This window comes from Callorhinchus milii, unplaced genomic scaffold (assembly GCF_018977255.1).
Source record: "Callorhinchus milii isolate IMCB2004 unplaced genomic scaffold, IMCB_Cmil_1.0 Scaffold10, whole genome shotgun sequence".
Taxonomy (NCBI): domain Eukaryota; kingdom Metazoa; phylum Chordata; class Chondrichthyes; order Chimaeriformes; family Callorhinchidae; genus Callorhinchus; species Callorhinchus milii.
The window spans coordinates 9,705,508-9,717,678 of NW_024704751.1; the positions used below are offsets into that span (position 1 = coordinate 9,705,508).

The 12,171-nt window shown below is 41.1% G+C and overlaps 1 protein-coding gene across 1 annotated transcript in view; it reads right to left on the reverse strand.

Annotated features, from left to right (window-relative positions):
* LOC103180525 (general transcription factor II-I) overlaps window positions 1-12,171 on the reverse strand; it is a 50,102-nt gene that overhangs the window by 7,647 nt on the left and 30,284 nt on the right. Inside the window, 12 exon segments of the mRNA XM_042338775.1 lie at window positions 1,309-1,358; window positions 1,691-1,874; window positions 2,433-2,498; window positions 3,000-3,110; window positions 3,652-3,729; window positions 4,181-4,255; window positions 5,007-5,062; window positions 5,784-5,967; window positions 6,076-6,147; window positions 10,869-10,927; window positions 11,227-11,410; window positions 11,553-11,624. Of these exon segments, the coding sequence (XP_042194709.1) occupies window positions 1,309-1,358; window positions 1,691-1,874; window positions 2,433-2,498; window positions 3,000-3,110; window positions 3,652-3,729; window positions 4,181-4,255; window positions 5,007-5,062; window positions 5,784-5,967; window positions 6,076-6,147; window positions 10,869-10,927; window positions 11,227-11,410; window positions 11,553-11,624 (1,191 nt within the window).

Below are 12,171 nucleotides of genomic sequence, written 5' to 3' on the forward strand. Positions count from 1 at the left end.
GGTCGGGATCAGGAGGGGTACAACAACAACAACTTGGATGCATATAGTGCCCTCTATGCCGGACGGCGTCTCAAAGCACTTCACAGTAACGGATCCCGGGGCCGAACCAGGGGGAGGGGGAAGGAAGGTGACCAAAAACGTGATCGAAAAGAAAGGTCTTCAGCAGAGACCTGAAAACGGGAAGGGAGGGAGCGAGAAAGGGAATTCTAGAGCCTCGGGGCATAGTGGCTGAAGGCACGGCCGCCGAGGGTGGAGCGGAGGACTCGGGGGACGAGGAGGAGGCCAGACCCGGAGGAACGAAGGCAACGGGTACTGTTTTGAGGAGAGAGGTCAGAGAGGTCGGGGGGTGCAGAGGAGGACAGGGACTTGAATACAAGGGTGAGGATCTTGAAGTCGATCCTCTCTGGGATAGGCAGCCGGTGCAGTCTGGCCAGGACTGGGGGGGATCGGAGAGCGAAGTTTGGTGCAGGTGAGAATGTGGGCGGCAGAGTTCTGAATGAGTTGGATTTTATGGATGGTAGTGGATGGGAGACCAGCGCGGAGGGCGTTGGAGTAGTCCAGTCGAGAGGTGACAAAGGTATGGACCAGAGTTTCAGTGGCTTTTGGGGAGAGGTATTGGCGGAGACGAGCGATGCGTCAGAGGTGGAAGAAAGCGGTGCTGGTGAGGAGCCAGATGTGGGGGAGGAAGGATAATTGGTGGGTCGAACTTGAGGAAGGTAAAACATCTCAAAGCATTTAATAGGATTTTACTGTGGTTGTGGCTATTTCCAGGCAAAAGGCAGAAGATATTTATGCCAACGATGTCCCACTCTAATCTGAACACCAGAAGAAACTCTTCTTTTGGAAGTAACATGGAATCTTTTAACATTTAATGGATATTGCACCTCTTGTGATTCAGCGCTCCCCAATTATGGCACTGGAGTGTCAGCCTCAATTATAATCTCAAATCTCAACTCTACGAACCCACAACCTTCTGATCCATAGATGACAGTGCTGCCAACGCAGCCAATCTATAGAGACGACTTCTCTGTTCATTTGCAATTTACAGTGCACGAGAACTGTAATCTCCACATCAATGTGGAATGCCACCCACAGCTGCACACATGAAGTGGCAGAGATTTAAAAGAATTCTATACAATTATAAGGAACTTGAGAGATGGAAAATTAGAGACAGTCATTTCAGCTTTTAGATGAACAACAAAACTCAAAATACCACTTTTGTGGTTTATACCACTTCTGTTTTCTAAACCACTCCCAGACTATCCAGTGTCCTTGTTCTATTCATTCACCAGTCATTTTAATACTCACTCTGTGGACGTTTTGTAGCTTCCTGTAATGCAGTCTGAAACATATCGACACTGTTGGAGGAAATTAATACTTTAGATGAAAGCAAACCTAAGATTGCCTGGCTGCAATTTGAGTGGCAATAAACTGGAGCAGAGCGTGAAAGGTATATTTTTTTTTAAAAAAGGGATTATTACCCGCAAAAAGTGATCTGCCAGTCAACTAACAACGAGGTAGCTTGGTAAACAGAGGCATGTGGACTAAGGTTATGCCCTACCCGGGAATCAAATCCAGGTCCTCTTGCTTTCGAGGTGAGTGCTGTAATCACTAAGTTACAGGACCCCACATGAAAAATGACATTAGGAATAGTAGTAAATGACATTAGATACTAGTAAAAGTAAGTTACTTTTTAATTACGAATCTGATCTTGGCTCTTGCTCGAAGAATCTTTTCCAACCGTGGAATTCCAAAGGTCGATGGCCTTCTGAAAGGCACGCCATCAGGCAAGCCTTCAATGTAGAAATCATCCGGGTGCGATTCAAACAGTGGGTACGGCACTTTCACTGGCTCTGAAAGCCCCAATGCTTCACCTGCAACACAACAAACAGGTCTTCATAATGAACTCTTAACCAGCAGTGCATACAAGAGGAGTTAGCAGTACTCACTGAATTAGTAATAATAATAATCCTTCATTTGATACAGCACCTTATCAGGTCTTTGAGATGTCTCAAAGTGCTTCACAGAATATATCGTAAAGTGAATTAACAGTGTATTTTGTAGGCGAAACGTGGGTGAAAATTATAATGGAATCCCAAGTAAAATATCTACTCTCTCTCCGAGTAAGAAAGCTTCAAAGTTACATAACAGATCTTCAAGGAAATCTTACAGACCTAAATTTTTATGAGGGCAAGCTTGATATTTTAATGTTTATTTGTGGCAAACTATTTAAAATTGGTTTTAGAATGCAACGTAATCAACATTTAAATGCATTAATGTATGCATTAATGGAGGCTCTCTTTTCACATAAATTTCAACTTTCTTCATATGAAGATATCCAGAAATAGGAGGTCACCGTTAGTGGCTGCTGAAGCAAGACATTTTAGTTGTTAGACAGTGTATATTTTTCTCTACTTAACCCTATAACTTACCGCATTTTTCATTGAACAGGGCCTCTACTTGCTGTTTCAAGTCAGTAATTTTGGCATTCCACTGTTCTGTGAACAGAGAACATGAAGCTCATTAGAGATTTTACATACAAGGCTCATACCCAATTCAATGGAATTCACATGGTTGAACCACTTATTCTTTATTAGCTGTACCTGTTGCAGTTTCGCTTGCAACCGAAGGATAAAATATGGAATGTAGATTGACACACAGACACACACATATTTCATCTTTATCTATACTCAGCTGTGAGGACTCCTTTTGGGAGGACTCCTTTAATATATTTTCTCTTGCATATCTTAAGGCAAAAAAATTACTTACCATACTAGTCTAGCAGCAACAGAGATAAAGCGCAACCTCTTTATAACATGATCGTCAAATGGTTCCAGGATTTAGTAGATTCCAACTGAGTACTCATCACTACAATACGTCTCAAACCCAATACCTCATCTTTAAAAATTTTAATCTATAATAACCTCAAGTGCATCCATTACCGTACACAAAGCTGACACACTTGACTAGGCTGCCATCAGCTCAAAGAGATGTCTTACCAAAAGAGAATTCCCTGCCTCTTGGCTTGAAGGTAGTATTTGAGATAAAATTTGAGCCATTTGCTTGCAAGTTATTTCCAACAGTCTTGACCTGTGGAATGTCATCAGAACCTGCCAGAAATTTAAAACCATGTTGTACTTATATAAAACACAATCGTACAGGAAGAAGGAACAATCAGTCATCAAATCTTAAGAGAGCTACATTAAAGCACATTGTTATTCCTCATTTAGAACAATTAAATCAAAATAAACCCTCACTTCTCTTCCATGATTAGGAATTCTGTTAAAGTAGTTCACCCTCCCATCTTTATGACCTTAATGGCCGACCCAACATTTATACACCATTTTAAACATACAAGATATATACAACAGCAAATTGCATTTGTACTGCGCCTTTCGCGTCGGAAGGTTAGCCATAAAAAAGTGAAAGAGAAAGGCCCAGTGACTTATCACGTCCAATCCAGTCAAGGATGAGTCCCCAGCCCCCGCCACCGCATCTTCTCCACAATAACCACCCAGCCATTTCTACAGTATTGAGAGCTACAGCAGGTGGGACACAAGTTCCTAACCACAACATGAAGCCTATTGAGGGATTAGAGGATTCCTTTCACCGCCCCCCCACCCAATATTGTCCACTGTACAAACAAATTACCTTCTATAGTAACTTCTATCTCCGAATGGTTTGGGGTTGATGGTTGTGAAGTCTTCTTTTCCTCAGAATTACTGGACTCTAATGAATGGCACAAACGGGCACTTCAATAAACAATAAATTACAACAAATACAAATACAGCGGGAAGACAAGATTTTTTTTTACTCCGAGGGTTATTATGGTCTGGAATGTGCTGCCTGAAAGTGTGGTGGAAGCAGATTCAATAGGAGCTTTCAAAAGGGAATTAGATATTAAAAAAATTACAGGGCTATGGGGTAAGAGTGGGGAAGTGGGACTAGTTGGCAGTTCTTTCAAAGAACCAGCACAGGCCCGATGGGCTGAATGGCCTCTTTCTGTGCTGTAAAATTCTATAAATACACAGAAGTATTACATCCAGTTAGGTGAACCAGTACAAACACCAAAAACAAACTTCAACTGAACAATTAACAAACTAACACAACATTAAATTACATTGGGATTAACTCAAAAGCCGTTTTGGGGGTAAATAGGTTATTAATGCTGTCCTTTCACCTATTGGAGTTGGGGTCAAATGTTTTTCAGGCGGATGAGACAAAGTTTTCTTCCCTCTGGTGGCTGTTGAGGTTCCTAAGAGCAATAGATTTGGGAAATCTTAATTCAATTTCAAGACAAACTTATTCATAGCACAATAGCCCTCAAAATTCCAGGATTAATACAAAAATCTCAGCCACAATGAAGGGCGGCACAATATATAAAGGATAGTGATATCCTGGTAGATAAAAAGTCAAATTGTCCATCATGCAGAACCCCATCACCATACTTAAAAAGTATCCAAACCAGACAGACTTTCACACATGGGAATTTGAGTGTGTGGCATACAAAGCATACTCTTTCCCTAAAATGATGCACCCTGTTTACCTAATTCCATGCAGAATTAGGTACAGGTTAGCGACAACCATGGCTTGGGGAACTCAGACTGTGCATTGGGTATTGCTGATTCTGTAGTTGAGTGTTGACTTGATTCTAATATTTTATTGCTAAGCAAATCGCCTTGAAGCCAGCTCAGCTCTCAGCTACAAGGAGACGCTGCTATGTTCCCTCGTGCCTCCCTACACAACAAAAAAGGTAAGTCACTGGTTGGTTACTTGACATCCAACAAGCCTGGATATACGAACGTGTGTTCACGACCCCAGACTCCAGTGCATCTCAGCAGCTGACATCTTAGGCCTGAGTTTCCTCTGGTTGACAGACACCCAACTTTATTGCTAAGGCAATAAAATATTCATTGCACATTTACTTTTTAATGGCTTACATCTCAATGGAACATTATTCCATTAATTCCCTGCCTTCAGTCAATATTTGTAATTCAGCTCCTTACCGACAGCACACTCTTTTTTCAAATCTTCAGGGAGATGAGGATACACCAGTTGTGGCCTTGAAAATAAATATTACCCCAAAATCAATGTTTAAACATCTTCAATGTTAGCAACAACTAGACATAAACATTTAAAATCATACCCCGGACTAATCAAGCCATGAATGAGATATGGATCAAAAGCATTGGAGTTTTTGACAAGATTTATTTTAATCAGGGATCTCTAAATACACACAACATTTATGCTGGAAGCCTTTCCTTCTCCCCCTCCCAAATTTGTAAGAGGTAGAGTGGAGAATTGCAGTTTCCTTCAAAATATCTAGTCTCAATTTAGAATGCACTGCCTGAACAGCAAATTCAATAATAAATTGAAAAAAAGGGAATTAGATATACACTCGAAAAGAAAAAAAATCTGCAAGGCTATAGGGAAAGAGCGGGGTAGTGGGATTAGCTGAATAGCTTTCAAAGAGCCGGCACAGGCATGATGGGCCAAACAGCCTCCTTCTGTGCAGTAGGACTCTATGAATCCATGATTCAATCAATGCTTTTGAATGTTCAGGCTGGAATGCATGAAACACCATTCATAGAAGGGTCAAGACAGTAAAAACGGAATTCTTCATTCCCTTCCCCACCACCTTGACGAAGTCTGTTAGTAAAGCTGTGTAATACTGTTACATTTGACATAGATACCGCTAAGCATGGATGCATTTCATTTTAAAATGTGAGATTATTCCAGTCAACCCCACCCCTGAATAATAAACATTCAAAATCAATCCTTACTTTTTCACCACAAAATTAATTTTTGAACTGCCTCGAATGATCCTTTCCAGTCTAGGTATTCCAAACCATGTGGGGCTTCTGAAAGGAATTCCATCTGGTAACCCTTCTACATACAGATGCTGTGGGTGAGACTCAAACAATGGATATGGGACCTTCACTGGTTGCGAAAGTTGCATAGATTCAGCTGCAGGTAATAGCATCAGGGTTACAAGTGAATAAGCGTTTGCAATTCTCCAAATTTCCAAAACTTGCAAAAATGAAATACAACATGAAAAGCTTTGTTTCATCTTACCAAACTTTGTATTAAAAATCTCTTCGACCTGTTTCCGTAGTTTTGTAATTCTGACGTTCCAGTCTTCTTTACCTGTAAATTAATGTGGCACATCAATCTTTTTCACCCTCAAAACACCCCCACGGAATTCCTGAAAAGGTCTTATGTACAGCTTTCAATTTACATAGATTTAAAATTGGGAAACAGAGAAAAGCAAATTCCTTTCCATCCACCCATTACAACAAACAAGAATCTCGAGATGGGTCAGTGCATAAAATAATTTAATACTTTTTTAAATATTATACAGGGTGCCGAGGTTGGAAGTGCTCATTTAGCTCTTATATATGACTTCCCTAGATGTGGAGGCTGAATGAACTGTGTCCAGAGTTTTGAATCAGAAACAATTTAGGTCAAATGTACTGTGTTGTGTGTCAGCCTGGCTCACTCTCGCCTCAGAGTTAGACGGTTGTGGGTCCCATGTGGGAATTGGAATCACATCGTCTAAGCTGACACTCCACAGCAAGTGCTGGGGGTTTGTTGCATTGGTGGAGGTGCCGTTCTTTGCATCAGACGTTAAACCGAGGTCCTGTCTGCTTGTTGAGGTGGATGTTAAAGATCTTATAACGCTATTCGAAACAGAAGGGAATTTCTCCCGGTGTTTTGGCCAACAATCCCCCAGATAAAATTGGTCATTCCTCCATGGTTGTTTGTGGAACACTACTGCGTGCAAATTGGAAGCCATGTTTCACCCACAAAATAAACATCCAACCACTTTAACTTGTGAAGTACATTTTGTTTTAAATTTCTGATTTGCAATTGTTTTGTTGCTCTCAGTATTATAATTGTATTGCTAGAATTACAAGAGTGGCAAGGTTGTTAAACTCACCCAATGACCCAGTCGGTGTTCTTGTGTTGAATATAGTATCTTGCAAGTTGGGGAGGGAAAGTTGTGCATTTATAGGAACGATGAGTGATATCTGACTATCTGCCATGTTCGGTCATGTTGAAAATGATCAAGAAATCAGTAATGTATTTTCTTGTATGCAAATTGTTTATTACACAAAGATGTTTAGTTTTCACATATAAACCTGGAAGTACTGTATCTTACACTGCAGTACATCTCCTGAGAAGTGCACAGTTTCCAATACAGTAACAGAAATAAGCAATAGGAAACAGAAAATAAGCGCATTTATAGACATATGCCTATTAATTAACAGTGTTTAACTTAAACGGGTTTAAATATAAGCTGCCTGGCTCCTACAAGGCTGCAAGCAGCGGGTGTGCAAGAGGAGTGGCTGCTACAGGTCCTGACTCCAGGCCTCCATGGTTGTTGGGATGCTATTCCGAGTTTCCCTTCTCCCTGAGATTATGCCAGTGGTATAGTGAGAGTCTGTGTGTGGGTGTGTCCCTAAGCGCTCGGCTTCGGGGACTGCTACACTGGTGTCAGGTGTTGAATTTGCTGTGGGTTGAGGAGCCCTTCACCCATGAACAGGCAGAGACTGACCAGTAGAGGCTATGAATCTGTGGACCGAGCAAGAGGCTGCGAGTCGCTGGCTGAGCGAGATCCCTTCCAGGTGAGCTCAGGTGCTGCCTGCAGCCCTCTGCAGTGGTTGTTTTACTGTTCCCAGTTTCCGCTCCCCTGAGCTTAAACCTGTGATAACGAGCGCTTGGTGTGTGTTTGTGTGTGTGTCCGTTTCTGCCTGGCTTGGGGACCACATTCTACCATGTTAAAATCCATCCAGCACGCCTTAAACCTCTGGCAAATTGATCCACATCTTCCAATTTTAGCTATTTATCCTCCTTAGATTAAACACCTGCTCCATAGCATCAGCAGTGCATGTTTAAATATGACAAGTACTCCTTTATCCAAGTCATTTCTGTACAGAACTGCAGAACTACCCTGATTATGATCTCCCAGCCCAGCACCCCTTCCCCCATTCTCTGCCTTCCAGGTCCAGCTGATTATATTTGATGATCTCTCGTGTTAATATAGTGCATTAAAGAACAAAGATACTGTACTTCCAGGTTACATCTGAAAACCAAGCATCTTTATGTAATGAACATTTGCATACAACAAAATCCACGGTTCCCAAATGATTATCATTGGACTATAAAAATTGTTTTGGGGAAAAATATTCTTGAACATTTGCAACACGACAAAATATGGCAGACAGTCAGAGATCACTTGTAGAATCTTACAGCACAGAAGGAGGCCATTTGGCCCATCATGCATGTGCCAGCTCTTTGAAAGAGCTATCCAACTAGTCCCATTCACTCTCTCTTACCCCATAGCACTGCAAATGTTTCCTTTTCAAGTACATACCAAATCCCCCTTTGAAAGCTACTATTGAACCTCTTTCAACCGCCCTTTCAAGCAGTGCAGTAGCCCAATAAATGCACAACTTCCCCTCCTCAATTTGCATGATGATTTCACATATGAGCGCAGGTCCACAGACCAATACATGTGTTACAGAAATCAACAGACATCATACAAATCCACCCTCTCCAAAATTACCACATTTATAAAATCTCAGGATAAGTTTACTCATTCCTTGAATATGATAGATACAACTGCACCCCAGTAAACACGTTCATGTTTTTTTTCCTCCAGCTTCTCTAAAGAATATCCATTCACTGGGTGAGTTTGACCAGCTTGTTATTCTGTTATTCTAGCAACAGACTTGCAGTAATACTGCTGAAAGCAATCAAAACATTTCTTACAATTGCAAATCAGAAATTAAAAAAAGTAGCTGCAACGATCTCAATCTACTCGGGGGAAAATAGTCTGTGATATTCTTTTGACGCCGTGATTGCAAACAAGACCGACAAGAACCGCAGAAAGGTGGCTAAGCTTGTAGCAGAAGTGACTGTAGCACGTCAACCTTTGCAATGCCGGCTGCCAGTTTAATCGGAGGGTGTTGAATGTCGATGTAGTCATCTTCTTCAGCATCATCATGATCTGTCTCATCGCTCTTTCATTGTGTGGCAGTAACGCACGCCACTATCAGCAGTCATTTCCAATACACTGACTACAAGGTCCACTCTGATGAAATCATCCTGGGAGACACTTGTTGGCCACAACTCCACGATGCACAAATGTTCAATGGCGTTGCTGAAATGGCTAGATTCCTCCGATTCAAACCACAAAAAACTGTTATGGTGATAAAGCGCTATATCAAATGCAAGGATCGTTATTATTATTATAATCTTTGTATCCCAATAAAACAAGGTTTTGCAGATTCCTCAATGACAATTTTCTTTCATCAAATTCATCTTTGTTAACAGCCAACAGAATGGTGTATCGCTGCTCACTTTGCTTCCACTTCGAACATTTTTTTCTCCCTTGAAAGCCAAAGTTCTGTTGGCCAAAATAATCCGGTTTCGTCCTCATTACCAACATGCACAGATTATAAATATATTCTGAAAGAATTGCAGCCAGTGTTGTTTGTAGATTTCCACTCGTTAATTGTAATTTATGGAGCTGGATTGGCTTCTCTACAAACTAACCCGAGATGAAATGCCATATCTCGCCTTAAAGCGCTCCAACCAACCATTCGTGCATTCAAAGTTTGCCACGCCTAATTCAGCCGCAAACCGATTTGCCATTTCTGTGAGAAACGGACCACTTACTCGAATGCTTTGAGCTCTTGCCTGACGAAGCCATGACAATAAACAGTTCTCAATATCACTATGAATGGAGGTCCGCATTCGTTTCCGATTCACATGGAATGTGTCTGCATCCACAGCCCAGAGAATTTTGTCCTTGTTCAGCAGCCACGAATTGAGGGTTGTTCTTGGCACATTAAACCTTTTGGCAACCTCGGATTTCCTCTCCCCATTGAGCACTTCACGGATAGCATTTGCCTTTGTTCTAATTGAAAGGGTCTTCTTTTTGCTCATTTGGCTCATTTCTAAGCAAGTGGGATGCGTCGCAATGAATACTGTATCACATAAAAGCACATAAAGATTGGCGCGCAGGCGGCTGGCTGCGCGAGTGGCTATCTTTTACCGCATTTATCGCGAAGGTCACTTTCGATCCTTTTTACACTGAAATACTTACAATTTCTACAAATGTGACGAGTTACATGTTAAACGGACCGACGAGTGAAGCGATCCCTTATTAACAGTTTATACTGGTTGCAGTCAGGATAGTGGTGACATGACATGACTTAAGTGATAAGTGACAAGTTAAGCCAAGGTCGAATTATCCTCAGTTTACTGCAACTTGCATCTGTGGCTGGCTGAGCGAGTTTATTCTAGCCCCTATTTCCCACACAGAAGTCATTCCACAGCTCAAAACCAGTGTGAAGAACAAGACACAAATGTAGCAGATACCTATCATTCTGGAGAAAGTGTTAAGGGCTCTTGGACACTCTATAAATGCAAATTGTTGCTGTAGCAAATAATTCCTCACAAATGTTTGCAATAATAATTATAAACAAAGATATGGCAACTGTAATGTTGAACGTCTCAAAACAGCTTCACAGATAATTGCTAAGTGAAGTGACTGTCTGTAGGGACAATGGGCAGCAATTTTGCAGATAGAGGGATGATAAACAGCCAAGAAGCAAACTGAAGTGTAGAAACTCCTTTTGCTTTTCCAATAGTTTTAATTGATCTTTGTAATATCCACTTGAACAATCAAACAGAGTTAATGTCTTATATGAAGGCTGTGACCACCAGTGTACCCCAATACTAAGCTGCAGCGTTAGCCTGGACCACCAGGTCAAGTTCCAATGTGAGACTTGAACCTATAATCTTCTGACAGAAACGCAAAGGAAGCTGAACTTATCCAAATATGGGAATGAACTTACCTCCAGCACTGGACCCCTGTAGAGTGGTATCAATATGCTCATTAATCAGCAGATCTGGTCTGGGAGGAAATGGGAAAAAACAATTACATGAGAAAGTCAAAGATTTATATGCAATCTAAATTATCTTTGCATTTGAAATAGCGCCTTATCACGTCTTTAAGACGTCTCAAAGCGCTTCATGGGAAGTGAATTGACTGTATATTTTGTGGGGGCGAAACGGGGCAGCCAATTGAGCACGGCATTCATTGAAACTGTACAAAGAGAAAAAGTAGTGTTGTATAAAAGGTCTCTATAAAATGTCTCGTTAACTCAGGTTTCAAATTTTTCAAACAATTTAAAAAACATAAACCAAACCAACCTTTTCACAACAAATTTTATCCGATTAGCCGCTTGTAGAATCTTCTCTAGCCTAGGAATGCCATACCAGGAAGGACTTCTGAAAGGAATGTTGTCGGGAATACCCTCCACATAGAGATCTTTGGGGTGAGATTCAAATTTACGATAGGGCACAATCATTGGTTTTTGATGTCCCAAGGCATCAGCTGTAAATCAACAGTAAACCATATCAAACTGGGTAAAATAACTTCAGGTTAAACTCTTGTGTAGTAGTTTAAGCTAAGAAGGGTAGAATTAAAACAGCACAAAATATTTTCAGATAAGAGTTCAAAAACATATTTAAAGTACCGTATTTCTTGCAGAACAAATCTTCCACCATCCTCCTCAGTTTAGTGATTCTGGTGTTCCACTCTTCTTTTGCTAGAAGAGAAATACTAAGATGTTCAAAATTCTCCAAAGATACTTTCACCAACTGAACTATTTCCAAATAATAGTTACAACATCAAACAAATGATATTTGTACAACTCCTTTCAGGTCGGGAGGGCGTCCCAAGGCGCTGTAAATAAATGTTATTTTCCAGACCATCACCCAAACCCTACTTAACTAAACCTACCCAGACCCATCAGGGAAATGACCATTAAATCAGTAAGATTCATTTAAAAAAGGAAAACTAATTATATTTTCTGTACAAGGCAGAAACATAGCAGTGATATGGCATGGCATGCAACTTATACCTCAAATTACACCTACCACTCTTTTTAGCCCTGTCGGTCGGTGTAAAGAACCCCTTTTCAGAGGCCAAATCCTGTCTGGTGGGCTGCTCAGCGCAGCTTTGGCGCGTTTGGAGTCTACACGTGACCCGGGGAAAGTTGTGGCCCGCGGAAACAATAACAAATTGTATTTTGTAGTTGGTTTATTACTTTCTGAAAACTAGTTTGATTTACGGGTTCGTATGTGCACTGTATT